At 48.1% G+C, this 15,620-nt stretch overlaps 3 protein-coding genes across 7 annotated transcripts; 1 reads left to right on the top strand and 2 right to left on the bottom strand.

Annotated features, from left to right (window-relative positions):
* Positions 1-2,320: 2,320 nt before the first annotated feature.
* Positions 2,321-5,928, bottom strand: LOC120959526 (nucleolar MIF4G domain-containing protein 1 homolog). Its single transcript, XM_040382981.2, has 3 exons — positions 5,789-5,928; positions 3,467-5,713; positions 2,321-3,346 (listed from the first exon to the last, which is right to left on the bottom strand). Exons 1-3 carry the CDS (start codon positions 5,797-5,799, stop codon positions 2,371-2,373), a joined length of 3,234 nt encoding a protein of 1,077 aa, XP_040238915.2. The 5' UTR covers positions 5,800-5,928; the 3' UTR covers positions 2,321-2,370.
* A 283-nt stretch (positions 5,929-6,211) lies between these two features.
* LOC120954703 (dynamin-like 120 kDa protein, mitochondrial) lies at positions 6,212-11,581 on the top strand. 2 transcript variants are annotated; one of them, XM_040374860.2, is made up of 11 exons: positions 6,212-6,393; positions 6,613-7,073; positions 7,136-7,252; positions 7,847-7,891; positions 8,122-8,891; positions 8,976-9,250; positions 9,352-9,513; positions 9,592-9,779; positions 9,856-10,447; positions 10,521-10,810; positions 10,882-11,581. In XM_040374860.2, the coding sequence occupies exons 1-11, from the start codon at positions 6,365-6,367 to the stop codon at positions 10,944-10,946; spliced, it is 2,994 nt and encodes a 997-aa protein (XP_040230794.2). In that variant the 5' UTR covers positions 6,212-6,364; the 3' UTR covers positions 10,947-11,581. The 2 variants fall into 2 exon arrangements, with proteins under 2 accessions (XP_040230794.2, XP_049464321.1); XM_049608364.1 differs by lacking the exon at positions 7,847-7,891.
* Positions 11,582-12,665: 1,084 nt separating this feature from the next.
* Positions 12,666-15,527, bottom strand: LOC120954704 (galectin-9B-like). Of its 4 annotated transcripts, none has more exons than XM_040374861.2 (8): positions 15,237-15,527; positions 15,054-15,142; positions 14,583-14,947; positions 14,327-14,467; positions 14,046-14,164; positions 13,485-13,691; positions 13,114-13,344; positions 12,666-12,926 (listed from the first exon to the last, which is right to left on the bottom strand). In XM_040374861.2, exons 1-8 carry the CDS (start codon positions 15,261-15,263, stop codon positions 12,792-12,794), a joined length of 1,314 nt encoding a protein of 437 aa, XP_040230795.2. In that variant the 5' UTR covers positions 15,264-15,527; the 3' UTR covers positions 12,666-12,791. The 4 variants fall into 4 exon arrangements, with proteins under 4 accessions (XP_040230795.2, XP_049464323.1, XP_040230797.2 ...); XM_040374862.2 differs by having other exon boundaries at positions 12,742-12,926; positions 13,100-13,344; positions 15,237-15,526; XM_049608366.1 differs by lacking the exon at positions 13,114-13,344 and having other exon boundaries at positions 15,237-15,523.
* Positions 15,528-15,620: the final 93 nt, after the last annotated feature.

Genomic DNA, 15,620 nt, shown 5'->3' on the forward strand with positions numbered 1-15,620 from the left:
TTCATCAAACCCGGTTGAATTGCGCGAGAGAAAGCATTTTTTGCATATTTTTGCAAATCATATTTTGTTTGAACCAAAATTATATTCCTCTTGCAAGAGGAGCGAAAAACGAGGAAATTAAATTAAATTATTTTGCAAAGAAAAAAACTACACACAAAATAGGGTTTTGTGACTCGAACGGCGGGAACGAAAACACATGAATCAAAGATTACTTTATGAACGTAAAACAGAAACAAAAAAACACACACTTTAAACATACATCACGAAACACACAACATAATAGGATAAAAAGTATAACAAATGAAAGGAAAAAAACATAAAATATGAAGCAACAAAACAAACCTGATTGTGTGCTAGGAATAAAACAAAATAATACGATGAATGTCAGGCGAAGAAAGTATGAAACGCGCGGCGAAGACAAGAAGTTTATGTGTGTAGGAGAAAGTGACAATGAGAAAATGTGCTGTTTAGAGGTGCGCTTGGTTTATGCTAAACATGGGATGGGAGAGGCATGGGGGAAGGGGGTTGTGGATAGGAAAATTCAAAACGAAATAAAAAAAACGAACTATATCTATGAAGCAGCGGCAGAAAGGATTAAAGCAACAAAAAAAAAAGAAAATCCCAAACACGGAAGACGGAAGTAGATAGGGTGAGAAATAATAAGAATGGGTGCCGCCGATGCAACAACCCAGAGGGTCAAGAGGATTAAAAGAAAGACAGAAAGATTTGCGATGCGAAATAAAATGCTACTCAACGGATGGAGGATTGGACTGTCCGAGCGGCCTAGCGCTGGCCGAAGACTATAGGAAAGTGAATAAAATAAATGCTAAAAATATATATGTATATGAATATAAAATGAATAGAGAGCGGGAAAACAAAAAGGGGAAATAGGCAAAAAAAATAACATATAAAATATAATGGTTTGCTTTCGATTCACTCCCAGATAGGTTAATGACTTTTTTGTATTTTTATTTTGTGTGTATTATTTCTTACAAAATGCACACACACACACACGCGTATACGGAAGCAAATCAATAAAACTAGAACTTAATTTGCTTAAAAACTATAATTTCTAACACATTTCAACTCCACACATTGTTGTTTCAAATGTCACAGTTGATGCATTTAATACAATAGCAACAAAGACAAAGAAAATAGCAAAAAACAAAACTCTCGAAAAAAAGGAAAACTAATTGGAAAACAATTGGAGCATGAAAACAAACAAAACACAACAATAATTGTAGCAGGTAAAGAGAGGAGATCGAAAAGAAAAAAAGAAACAGACAAAAAAAAAGAATGAAAAAAGAGAACAAAACAAAACTACCGCAATTGAAGGCAAGCAGTAAAATCGCCCGCATATTTGTCCCCCCCCCCCCCCCTCCATCATTCCCCTCCACAGAAGGTAACATACAAAAAAAAACATAAAAATGTGGTAGAAAATACAGGAGCAAAATATAGAATTTGTAAAAGATTTAATCAATATCCAAAACTAGCCAAAAAAAACGAATTGGACAACAAAGCAAAACACAAAAACACACATATAAGTGTGAAAAATAAATACAAAAAACGCAAAACGGCTTACTATTGGGATAGAATATTGAAGGAAAAAACAAGCAAAAACAAACGAGTAGAAAAAAGGAAAGAATTGGATCAAAAAAGTGCATTTGTGCAGCGAAAGAAGCGAAAGCGATTCGGGTCTGAAGAAAAGAGACGAGCAAATAGACGAGAAGCTTAAAGCATCAGAAATCCAATAGCCCCCCCCCCCCCCCCCCAGAGCTCAACGCATAGGAACGGCGAGGATTAGTAAAGGGAAAGGAAAAAATGTTATACAAACAAACAAAAAAACTATAATAAAGAAAAGATAGGAACACAGGGGAGCAGAGAAAGTGGCCGAAGGAATGGAAAGTGTTTAATGCGAAAAAGGAAAAAGAAAGGCCGAGAGAGCGTTAAGATGAAATCAATCAAGCCAGCCAAAACCAGCTCAGATCGCAACAGGCGGGGGACAAGTGAAACAACCCCCACGTTGCAGCACTCACAAACCGATCACACTAAAAACTATCGCGTGGCGGAAATGGAAATCGAAACGCAAGTCCCCGATGAGTATAGAACGAAAAAAAACCTGGAACATATTAAAAGGAAATAAAAAACGGGGAAAAAGTACGCAAGAAACGAAGACACAACACAAAAGGGATAAAAATAAACCAAATCGCTCTCAAAACGACCAACAGCAACGTGCGTTTTGGCCCCCCCTTTTTTCGGTACTACTCACCAAATGCGTTTTCCGTAGACACTTGCACTACTTTTTTATGTTCATTTTACATCACTTTTAAACGATTTATTCTTTTCTTCTGATCTCTGCACAGCGTCGCTCTAAAAATCGCACTCAATCTTCGTATCCGTCGCCAGCAGCTCATCGGCCTGCTTGATGCGTTCCTGTAGCAACTGCACCTGCTCCTCCGGTAGGCTGCTACTGTTGGCCGAACTGCTACCCCGTGCCAGGAAGTGATGCATAAACAGCCGGATCCCATCCTTGAATGCCTTCAGCTTGAAGCTCGCCGAAATGCGACTGAACACCTGCAGACACTTGTTCTCGTCCTCCATCAGCAACAGTCCCAGCATGATCTGGCGCATCAGCCGCAAGTTCACCTTATCGATCTCAGCCAGGTCGACCACCTTGAGGCAGGACAGGGCCAACCCCCCTTCCCCGATGAGGTGCGTAATGAAGCGGGCCAAGTTGCGAACCTGCTGCTGCTGCAGCGAATGGATCTCCTTCAACCGATCCCACAGCGCGTACTGGATCGCTAGCTGGTAGCGCCGGTCGTAGTCGCAAAACTTTTGCGCCAGCACACTGTAGTACGGGTTGTAGTCCTTCTCCGCCAGCGCGCAGTGTATGATGACGGACACGAGAATGCGCAGATCTTTGATCGCTAGCCGCAGCAGCTTCTCGAACGCGTCCAGATAGTCCTCGGCGCTCATGATGATGCAGAACGCGTTGCGCCGATCGTCCGTATTCATGCGCTGCTGGCGGGCGAGCTCGAGCAGCTGCTCGCTGTACTGGGCTTCCCCTGTGGAGGTGGAGGTGGACCCTAGTTTTCCACCGGTGTTTGGCCCCGCATCTTTGGCCCCTAGCCAGGCCGACCCGACGAGCCACCATTTGCCGCGCTCCGGTATCTTTACGATGTCCTCGATGCCGATGTTGAGCGACGATACGTACTTGCCGTTGTTGATCATGCCCTTGAGCAGCTTGCGGAAGTGTTCCACCAGCGTCGGATCGTACTGGGGTATCTTGCTCATGTTGTTGTTTTTCACCGCCAACAGTATTTCCAGCATGTACTTAACACGTGGACTGGGGGAAAAGAAAGAAGAGAGTTAATTTGTTGGTTAAAACCATTTCATATTCCTCGACAAGTCGCCTACTCCGCTGCATTCACCATGGCAACCATCTTCGTTACCTCCAACTACTTACTCATTCTTCAGCTTGTCCGGCGCGTTCGCTGCCTTCTTCTGTATCGCAATGATCAACTCCTTCAGCGCCAGTGGGTCGTCCTTGCGCAGAATAAACCCAACCGTACGCAGCACCAGCAGGATGCACTCCACCGCCTTCTCGTTGAAGCACTCGATCAACTTCTGCATCACCTCGTGCACGATCTTGCACTTGACGATGTCGAACGTGTACAGGTGGCACATCAGCTGCACACAGTTGTCCAGCTGCTTTGCCTCGTTCGGCGTCGTCTCGATCTCGCCCAGCAGCTCCAGGAACCGGCCAACGATCGTTTCGAGAAACTGTGAGCCCACCTCGCCGCCCACGTTGGCGTGCAGTATGGCCACCAGCAGCATGTGCTCCAGCACCATCCGCTCAGGCGTCAGCGTGGGCACGACCGTTGCCTCCAGTATGAGCGCCGTGAGCGTGCTGTTCATGTCGTGCCGTGCGTTCTGCATGTACAGATTGTCCAGCGTGATGGAGATGCGGTGCACGTTCGATTCGGCCAACCGATTAATCTGTCCCTTGAGCGTGCGCTGGAGACGCTGCAACCGTTCCTGCTGCTTCGGATCGGTTGCGTTCCCATTGGCGGCTGCTTCCGCCTCCAGTTTGGCGCGCAGGTGCGGGGGAACGTATTTGCCACCGGTGGCGCCGGCACTGCTATTGTCCTCCTTGATGATATTGCCCGCTTTGTCGCGCTTACGGCCGTAGATGTCTTCCCAGGTGCCGTCGTCTTTTTTGGCGGAGGATTTGCTGCCATCTTCACCGTCGGACGGATCGTCCGAGCCAGATTCATCATCGAACAGGTCGTCTAGCCCATCGTCTTCATCGTCGAAATCTTCCTCCTCGTCGTCGTACTCCGGTTCCTCTTCCGAGTCCGACGATGCTTGCCACCGCTTGCCGGTGGCCTTTTTCTTCGTTTCTTTTCCATTTTTCGACTGCTTTTCTTTGCTGGGTTTTAGCAACACGAAGCGTCCTGCACCATTTCCATCCTCTTCCTCGTCACTGTTGTTATCCCGTTTGGTCTTTTTGCTCTTCTTTTGATTGCCATTTTTTTGTTTTACCCCTTTCCTTGGCTCGAACTCTTCACTAAGCTCTGCTTCACTATCCTCATCCGAATACGCGTCATCATCATCATCGAAATCATCAAATTCGTCCTCTTCGGACATGCTATCCGCCCTCTTGCGCTTCTTGTCCACCTTCTCTTTGGGGGCAAATTTTACTCGCTTTCCATTTTTCTCCTCTTCCTGCTCCTCATCCGATTCTAGCTCGTCGTCCTCCTCCTCGTCCGAATCGTACAGCTCATCGTTTTCCGAATAATCCGACTCGCCACCGTTTTCATCCGCCACCTCCTCCTCCTGCTCCATTTCCGAATCGTACTCACCCAAATCGTCGTCCATATCGTCCAGCCCAAAGTACTTCTCCTCAATCTTCTTCAACTTTTCCACCCTTTTCCGTTCCTTAGGCGATAGTTTTTCTTTACGTTTCTTGGTTCGCTTCGACGGCTCGCCACTATCTTCCTTCGGCTCATCGTTCAGCTTTCCCCCGACGGCTTGCTTCAAATCCTCCACAAACTCATCGCCCGAGTTTTCCTCCAGCTCGGCCGCCTCCTTAGCCGCTTCGTACATTTTCCGTATGCTCTCGTCGGTGCACAGTTCGAGCGCGTAGTCCAACCCATCGTTGAAGCTTTTCGGTATACCTTCCTTGTTCCGGCGGCGGTTGATCTTCAACAGCTTTTCGTACTTTTCAATCACACGATCGTCCTCCTCGTTCGCCGCCTCCAGCTGCTTGATGCGGTTCGATTTGAGCCCTTCCTCATACCGGCGCAACTCCATCATTTCCTTCTCCCGCTCCACTTCCAACTGGCTCGTGTAGGGTTTCGACACGGGCTGGTTCTTGCTGCCCCTTGCCATGCCCTTCCCACTGTCCTCCTCATCGCTAAAATCGTCCGACGGGATCTCTTCATCATCGTCAAACACCTCCGACTCGTCGTCGCCATCCGACTGCTGATCGTGTGCAAACTTGCCTCCGTGCTGCTTCTGGTGTCGGCCGTCTCCTGCTCCCTGCCCCTGCCGTTCCTTCCGGCTGCGGTTGTGGTAGTTGAAGCGGTTCAGCTTCTTCTGCTGGCGCTTTTCCTTGCGCAAATCTTTGCGCGTTTTCACCGCCGGCGCTTTGCTGCTTTTGCGCCCATTTCGGCCCCCCTGGCGAACGTTTTTCTGCGGACGGCTATGGCTGGAACGCGTAAGGATGTAAAGTAATATTAATATGCACCCGGAAAAGTAAGGAAACAACACAACACACACTTACCGAACCTTCATCGCGTTCGGGTTTTAACTGAAATCACCACGCAAACACCATAAATTGCACGTTTTTGCGAAAAGCGAACCAAGAGGAGAATGTGTTTCCAATTTTGCGAATAACAACAACATTCGCCGGTATATGACAGTTTCCCGCACGTGGATTAATGCCAAGGTGGTTGTTGTTGAGGTAGCTTTTGAATTGTCTACATCAACAATAACGGTTAATTTTCAAAATTAAATGCAATGCTTCTACAAAATGTTTTATTTTGCTCATAAATAATTGAATTTGCAATACTTGAACAAGAATTGGATAAAGATTTCGATATAAAATTACAAAAACAGACAACCCACAAAAAATAAATTGTTTGGAAGGTTATCTTTTTGCAGTCACCTTGTCCGCTGCACGTCAAAATTCCCCGATGACAGTGGGAGGTGGATCGAAATTTGCAGAGGTCCCCGAGCAAAAAGCTGACTAGCAGCAGAGAAGGATTCGTCCCGTAATTTCTAGCGTCGTCAAAGTACAATGATCCATCGGCTGGCTCCCTAACTCGGAAAAGGATCGGTTAAGGAACGGAAGCACAAAATGGCCCAACTGCTTCGTGGATGGTCGAGGTAAGGCACCGAAAAAAACGCGTTGTTACCAGGACACACGACGGCTGGCTGGTTGCTTGCTCTCTCTCGCTGCATCCGTCATGAGCTCATATCGTTATGTAAAGTTTATTGATTTTTTGTTTTTACTTTCCTTATGTCTTCGCGCGTGTCGTCAACCTGTCTTGTGCCAACAAAAAAAAACGCCCATTCGATGCCAAAAACGCCCGTCTGGTTCATCAGCATCGACCCGCGGTTCAAGCACATTCGACCGGTCGTGTACACGGTGAGCCGCGTCAACTTTTCCGGCTTTACGACCCCCGGTGGCAATGGTGGCAATGGAACTGGTGGCACCGGCGGTAGCAACCATTCCACGGCCTGGTCCCGGTACAACTACTACCGGCAGCAGGAATTCCTGCGGCCACCGAACGCGAGCGGTTGGCAGTACTATGGTGGGCAGCAGCAGCGCCATTACGGCATGCTGATTGGGCGCGTGCTGAGGGGCGTGCTGAAGCTGCGCTACCTCGTGCTCGGCAGTGCCATCGGTGGTGGCGTTACGCTCAACAAGCGGTACGAGGAGTGGAAGGACGGGCTGCCGGACATGAAGTGGCTGGAGGAGGTGTTCCCCGACAACGAGAAGTGGGCCGGCTTTACGAAAAACCTGCTCGCCGTTAAGGACGCCGTGAAAGACTCGATCGAAATAGGTACCGTCAGAGTGGTGGAGTAGAAAAAGCACAATTGTTTACGGTCATGGTCATATTTTTAGATCCCCGGTTAAAGCAGCTGAGCGAGCACAAGCTGAACGAGTGGCGACAGTGGTTCGACCAGCGGCTGGACAACGCAATCGAAGCAGCGGAAACGCAACAAAACCCACAGATTGAGAGTAAGTAAACGTGCTCCCGGTATCCCGTGTTCGTTCCGTTCCGACCCAAGTGCTCAAGAATGATTAAATGTTTACAAAACCCGTACTGTTCACGATGATGTAAAAGCTATTATGGGTTGTTGTTTGTTTGTTCGTGTGTGAGCGTGCTTACATCATCTGGGCACGAAAAGCTCGAACGGTTATCGGGCGTGTGTGTGTTTACAAATAGCACGGAATGCACTAAGCCTGGCAGAATGCATCAGAGACAAGCCAAAAAGCGTTTAATTTCTTCTATGTAAATGTAATTTAATTTGCTACACTCAAAATTCACTTTATTTCTAATTCATTTTGGATAAAACTAAACTGTTTCATCAACAACGCGATCGCCGTGGGTTCGTTACGGGTCGATAGTGTGTAGAGTAACGGTTCACGAGAAATCATATTCGAACGTGTACCGTTACTAATCGTTTCATCGTGATTCATTCGCTCTTCCCGTTCACCTTCCCCTCTACCCATCTTATAGGGGTCAGTTAAAAGGAAAGTTTGTGCCGCGTTTAATCGAAATTATTTTTTTCTTTCTCTTCCTCTCTTTCTCTCTCTATTTGGCTTCTTTAGGTTCCTTCCAGAACTTGTCAGAATTTATTTCTGAGCTATATGGAGGTAAAAACCAGTTAGCGTATAAAAATCTAATACGATTAAATATGCGTTATGTAGATAGATGCTGGTGATGGGGTCTCAGAGCGCACCAAAAGATTTAGTCATTCTTGAGTGGTTAAAAAAAAACGACGCCTCGGAATTGGTTCTGATTGTTTGTTTTCTAGTGCTGTGTTAATTTTCCTTCCCGGTTTTCTCTCGCTCTTCCTTCTCTCTCCCCCCCAAACAACCACCAGCAACCAAAGAGGAGCTGCGCGCGAAAAACACCGTCAACGCGAAGGGGCTCAGCGCGGAGGACAGCCGCAAGCGCGTTGACACCCTGCAGGCGCAGGTCGACTCGCTGCAGACGGAAATCATGAACGTGCAGCTCAAGTACCAGCGGGAGGTGGAAAAGCTCGAGAAGGAAAACCGCGACCTGCGGCAGCAGTATCTGATACTGAAGACGAACCGCAAGCAGCCGACGAAGAAGCGCATCAAAAAATCGCTCATCGACATGTACTCGGAGGTGCTGGACGAGCTGTCCGGGTACGATACGAGCTACACCACGGCTGACCATCTGCCGCGCGTGGTGGTGGTCGGTGATCAGAGCAGCGGCAAAACTTCGGTGCTGGAATCGATTGCGCAGGCGCGCATCTTCCCGCGCGGCAGTGGCGAGATGATGACGCGTGCCCCGGTCAAGGTGACGCTGTCGGAGGGTCCGTACCATGTGGCACAGTTTCGCGATTCCGAGCGGGAGTACGATCTGACGAAGGAGAGCGATCTGGCGGAGCTGCGGCGCGATGTGGAGATTCGGATGCGCAACTCGGTGCGGGGCGGCAAGACGGTCAGCATGGACGTGATCTCGATGACGGTGAAGGGACCGGGGCTGCAGCGGATGGTGCTGGTCGATCTGCCGGGCATCATTTCGACGCAGACGGTCGATATGGCGCCGGATACGCGCGATCAGATCAAGCACATGACCGAACACTACATGAGCAACCCGAATGCGATCATTTTGTGCATTCAGGTAAGCGTGGGGAGTGAGAGAGTGAGAGAAAGCAGTGCGAGAAGCGGAGAAGAGAGCTTTAATGTTTGATTTCTTCCATTTCAGGACGGTTCGGTCGATGCGGAACGCAGCAACGTGACCGACCTCGTGTCGCAATGCGATCCGCTCGGCAAGCGTACGATCTTCGTGCTGACGAAGGTGGACCTGGCGGAAGATTTGGCCGACCCGAACCGCATCCGGAAGATACTGTCCGGCAAGCTGTTCCCCATGAAGGCGCTCGGCTACTTTGCCGTGGTGACGGGGCGCGGCCGCAAGGACGACAGCATCGAAACGATACGCGAGTATGAGGAAAAGTTTTTCAAAAACTCCAAACTATTCCAGTAAGTGTTGGAGGGCATATGACAAATGACAGTGGAGTTTCAAACCTTTTTTTTACTTATTTACAAATTTTTTTTTTTCATAAAACAAAAAAAAAACACAGAAGTGGCGTCACAATGTCCCATCAGGTGACGACGAGAAACCTCAGCCTAGCCGTGGCCGACCGGTTCTGGAAGATGGTGCGTGAAACGATCGAGCAACAGGCGGATGCGTTCAAGGCGACACGCTTTAACCTGGAAACGGAATGGAAAAACAACTTCCCACGGTATGTTTCTATCTGGTCCGTCTTTTTCTCCCTTTTCCAAGAAATTTAAAATATTGTTTACCTCTCCCATTCTTTCAGACTACGCGAGTCCGGTCGGGATGAGCTGTTCGAAAAGGCGAAGGGAGAAGTGCTGGATGAGGTGGTCAATCTGTCCCAAGTTTCCGCCAAAAAGTGGGAAGAGCTGATGAACAGCAAGCTGTGGGAGAAGCTTTCAAGCTACGTGTTTGAAAACATCTACCTACCGGCCGCCCAGTCCGGATCGCAGAGTGAGTGATGGAGATTCGAAGCGTCAACAACAAAGACCCTCCAACTAATTGTTCTCAAAACTCTCACCTCCCACAGATTCGTTTAACACGATGGTCGATATTAAGCTGCGCCAGTGGGCCGAACAGGCACTGCCGGCCAAATCGGTCGAGGCGGGCTGGGAAGCGCTGCAGAAGGAGTTTCAGCATCTGATGGAGGTCGCGCGCCGCACGCCCGATCACGACGACCTGTACGACAACCTGAAGAGTGCCGTCATCGACGAAGCCATTCGAAGGCACTCGTGGGAGGACAAGGCGATCGATATGCTGCGCGTAATACAGCTGAACACGCTCGAGGACCGGAGCGTGCACGACAAGCAGGAGTGGGACCAGGCGGTGCGCTTTTTCGAAGCCTCGGTCAAGGATAAGCTGCAGGCGACCGAGACAACGATCGGCGAAATGTTTGGTCCCTCGACCAGCCAGAAATGGCTGCACTGGCGCTCGTCGACCGAGGAGCAGAACAAACGGCGGCAGGTCAAGTCCGAGCTGGACAAAATACTCGACAGCGACTCGAAACATTCGCCCACGCTCAGCTACGACGAGCTGACGACGGTGCGGAAAAACCTCCAGCGGGGCAACGTGGAGGTGGAGACGGACTACATCCGGGAGACGTGGTATCCCATCTACAGGCGGTAAGACAAGACACACAGGGCGCACACTAAAGTGAGGTTTTAAATGACCCTTTTTCTGCGTTTCGAACTGTAGGCATTTCCTCAAGCAAGCGCTAAACCGTGCGTACGATTGCCGGAAGGCGTACTACCTGTACTCGCAGCAGGGCAGCGACTGTGAGGTGAACTGCAGCGACGTGGTACTGTTCTGGCGCATCCAGCAGGTCATCAAGGTGACGGCGAATGCGCTCCGCCAGCAGGTTATCAACCGGGAGGCGCGGCGTTTAGATAAGGAAATAAAGGAAGTGCTGGACGAGTACGGCGAGGATGATGAGAAGAAGCTGCAGCTGCTCACTGGGAAGCGCGTGCAGCTGGCAGAGGAACTGAGTAAGTAACGCTTTGCCTCGCGCTGAAACACGCATGACATTTTCATGCAACGACATTTCTCCTTATTTCAGTTCGCGTGCGACAGATTCAGGAAAAGCTGGAAGAGTTTATCAACGCGCTTAATCTGGAAAAGTAATCGCCCCTTTAGTCACCTCTGCTACCATCATCTTCTCCTCCAATATGGGCTGTTATTGTTTCGTTCCGGTCGATTCGGTTCTATGAACGCGCGCGCGCGCTGCACAAGGAGCCAGCGACGGCAGTCACACGTCCGGATACGGACAATGTTATTTATTTGCGCTTGCAAAGCAAAGTCATCCAATTCTGCACATCGCCAGTGAGCGCCAGTGGCGCCCCACGCGAAACCAATTCCCAGTCCAGGTCGGACGGAGGAAAGTATTCGCGTGTGCCAGCAGCATTCTGAGTACGCCGCCGTCGCCGCCGCGCTACCTCTATTGTAAGCTGTGTATATTTGGAAAGATACATACAGTAAGCCGTTTTTTTTCCTTTTGAACCTTCTGCATGTGCAACTACTAATCACAGTAAGAGAAGAGTTTAAGCAAAATCAAGGGACATCATTCCCTTCTTCCCCCAGCCAAACAAAACTGCGTGTTACAAGTTAGTAGAACGCACAAAACGCTCGCGCCCCGTACAAGCGGCTTGCTGCTATCGTGCTCTATTTAAATGTGATGAAAGTGGAAAGTGTGCGGAAAGAAAAAAAAGTCATTGGCTAATCGAGTACTTGAAATAAATGTAATCTTATGGAAAAATTAACATAGAAATTTCGAAAGAATTGAAATGAAACCAGCAATATATTATGATGGCAGGAAGTGTTCCATGCGATTGGAGCTCTATGTGGGGTTTGGGCGGTGTCGAAGGTATAAAGAGGTAAGTTCTTCGTAAGATTGTGCACCAATTCTAGACGCAATTTCAGGAAGTAAATGATCCCCAAAACGAATCCATCAAAACCAAGAGGAAGTGTAGAAAGTAGATGGTGCATGTCATTTTTACGAGACATTTACTAAGCATTCGCAACTCGATATCTTTCTAGTATCTACTGCATTTTTGAAATACGATTTGGAATACGGCCAAAGTGTCACACTTTCTCTTCGAACAAAATTATCTACAGCTCCTGCTAATCAGAGTTTATCACAACTACAGCTTTTGCTCATGTTATCAGCATGTGAAATCGGTAAAAGCCTAAGAAGGCCTGAGGCCCTTACAGAGGTTTTCAGGGGTTTTCATAATTTTGAGACACTTTCTTGACTCTGTCTTAAAGGGAGGTGAACTCTACGGCAGTGTTCTCCAACCTTTTTAGTATCACTGCCCTCTTAAGCTTTGTAAATACATGCGCCCGCGGCCCACATTTGTTACATTTGTTCAACACTTTTTGATCAAATATGTTATAATCTCACTCTAGGTATGCCGGATGAAAATTTGACCTTGGTTGAGCAAAAAAGCTTTTCTTTAAAAAGTAATCAATTCTTCCGCAGATCACGTATGTTAATAAACATCAATGCCACGGACATCAAGTTGAAGACCACTGCTCAATCGGAATCCAATAGGAATAACTTCATGATGCTCACAACCCCTGAACAAAGAATGCTAAAAGTGCATTCAATGGCAGCCTTCATGCGAAGGCTCAATTGGAATCTAATTGGATTTACAATATTAAAGGGAGTCTTAGAATTCCAGTTCACGTCAAACACAATCCATAAGCAACTGAAAAGACATCCTTAATGTTTTGTTTTTTTTTTACCGTAAAGAATATAACTTAGCTAGTAAAAAAGAATATAAAACCGTTTCGGAACGTATGCTTAACTATATGGAATTGGTACGATAAAAAGGGAGTGTGCTGTAATTTGTATGCCCCAAATGGTAATAGATAATATATTCCAATCTTACTTTTTAACAACTTTTAAAACCAATATGACTATTTCGTTTCAATGTGTTTCTATGATATCGATAAAGTGTGTAATAAAATCTAATCACTGTCACTACTACTGCTGCTACTGCTACTGCTGCCTTTACGCCGGAACGCCTTCGACAGGGCGTACCCTCCAAGACCGGCTGCACCGGCTGCGGCACCGTACTTTAGTAATCTGCTGGTTTTCCCTTTCTGAAACAGTAGAAAAGCACAGCAATTATTTTCTCATGTTTAACTACCGCAAAATCCCAATACCCAAATAAAAAAAGACACTTTTAAAACCCCTTAAGCCAATAGCTCTTTGGACACAAAACAGCTAGACAGACAAAAAAATAGAAAATCAAACAAAAATACACTGATCTCACATTTTGCAACGTACGGGAAGCATTTTAGAAGCAATGGCAGCACCCGTGCCAGCCACTAAAGCTGTCGACGCTACACCACCGGGCGTCATTGCAAAGCCTGCGCTCTGATGTTGCTGTGGTTGGGGATGCGGCGCGCATGGATATCCTGCCGAGTAGAGGGCGCCTGGTGGTGGTGGTAGTGGTGCCGTTGGATACATCGGTGCACCATATCCTGGACCACTCCCTGGCGGCATCACGAAACCAGGCTGTATGGCAAACGGGCGCAGTGGTGATGATTGAGAGCGCAAAGAAAAGACGAATACAAAACACAGAAAACATCAAACAATAACACAACCACTTTACAATGTACAGAGCGAATGGAATGTGATAGCAGCTTCTCGCATACCTTGACACTTGCCGGATGGGATTGAGCAGTTTGGGATGGTGAGATGGGGGAATGGGTAGCCATTCCTTTGGCGTTTGATTTATCGCCTACTGCGTTGCGAAGAAAATCTTGCGTTTGCTGTATGCCGCTAGTGATCGTTTGTTTGAACGGGAGGGTTTTCATCTTAACGCGATTGTCTTCGCGTGAAGCATCATGGGATGAGGAAGGCTTTTCGTTTCGGCGTAAGGGAATAGGAAATATACAGTTAATTTACAGATAACGGAATTTACACGGACAACACAGTAAGCAAATGTAACGCCACGTGTTTGAAGCGTAATAACGACATAAAGAAACGCATATAGACTCTAGGACACAGAAGAGCAAACATAAATGCCAAAACTATTTGCCAGCGAAATTTTCTAACCAACTGCCAGCATACCCGTTCTCTAAAAAGCCACGGACTGCAGCAGGACACGTAATTGGGGGGAGTATGCCAGTACTAAGGTAGCAAAGGATAGGTGTGTCGTAAACAGTGCATTACATTTGCTCAACTTTTGCCTGCAACTCTTCTTTGAACAGTACCGAAAATGGCACGGCCGCCGGCAGCGGTGCTCCAGGGGGCTGCGTAGGATAGTGCGGATAGCCGGGCATCGTCGACGGCGGTGGCGGTGGTGGTGGTGGTAGTGGATAGCCACCTACTCCTTTAGATATGTAGCCGAAGTTGAACCAAAAAAATGGGAAAACGGACACAACACATTAAGACATTAGATAAGGAAGAGGTTGTGTGACAGAGGTGATGGTGTGGTCGATCGATCGGTTACGGGCTTAGAACAGTCTCCCAAAGAGTAGCCGCCTGGTTCTACCTGGATAGTGGCCACTTCCGCCACCGATCGGGTGCGATGGCAGCGGTGTGTAGGGGGGCGGTGGCGGTAAGTTCGATGGTGGCGCATTCGGTACAAAGCCCATCGCCGGTGGTGCGTACGGTGCCGCTGGAGGGAGATGCACTGTTGGTGGATGATAAGGTAAGGTGTGTGTGTTAAAGGGAAGGGGAAATATCGAACACACGAGATAAGATAAGCATTTGGCTGTTTCAGTCATTTGCACTGCCGTGACACCTACCGATTGGTGGATATGGATTCACTGGCACCGAGCCCGGCACGTCCGCCTCGGACAGGATCGAATAGATCGTGCCGCCGGCGGCGATCGAAATGTACTGCGCCCGATGCAACGGCAACCGGTGCCCGAACGTGCAGAAGTGTGCACCGTTGATGGCAATTTTGTACTGCGTCGCTTCGGCCAGTATCAGCAGATCGAAGCTTTCGCCGTACCGGATCGGGCAGCCACCGTAGCGTTCCTCCGGCCCGACCACCTGGTTCTGGATCGAGTTGCGCACGATCGCGTGCTCGTGCGGTCGAATGCTAATGTGCAGCGTGACATCGTCGCGCGGATTCACTGCCGCACCCGATTGAATGTAGATCTGGCAGCTGGTGTGGGTGAAAAATGGGTTGAAAAAAAAACACATTATTAGAAACATGACTCATCGCAGCTACAACGCAGCAGCAAAAGCTGTAGGCGTGTGAATTTCCTCACCGTTCTCCATGGTTGGTAATGATGCCCTTGATACGCAGCATACGTCCCGGACTTAATCCGCCCGGTATTAGCCCCAGAAAGGGAAGGGTCTAGAATGGAAGCGAAAGAAAACGAAACGCTGACTCATCACACATTCGCCCCTTGACTGGGTGGAAAAGCAACCTTTTTTCCAATGATACTTACGGGAGAATATTGCGGAATCGTAGCCATTAGTGTAACTAGCTACAGCCACAAACAATCAACTTTCTTCAAACGTGGTTTCTTCTAAAACACTGCACTATATTTTAAACACACGCACACTAAATGTACTACCAAACCGTCACAAAGGGTTCCCGTACGCGAAAACTGACAAACGCTAAATGATAGATAGCGCTACGTTGTATGTTTACTTTATAGCTTTGGGCTTCGTTATCGTACGTACGAAATCGACGTGCCTTCGATAACTGAGTCAAGTGCGCGTACAGCAGCAATGGAGAGAAAGAAGGTTCTGCCTCCCACCACCCCCTCAATTTCCGTAATGACGATGAGTCAATACATCAACCCAGCCGAGCATTGGCATGTGTAAGT

Source organism: Anopheles coluzzii, chromosome 3, assembly GCF_943734685.1.
Source record: "Anopheles coluzzii chromosome 3, AcolN3, whole genome shotgun sequence".
In the NCBI taxonomy this organism is placed as follows: Eukaryota; Metazoa; Arthropoda; class Insecta; order Diptera; family Culicidae; genus Anopheles; species Anopheles coluzzii.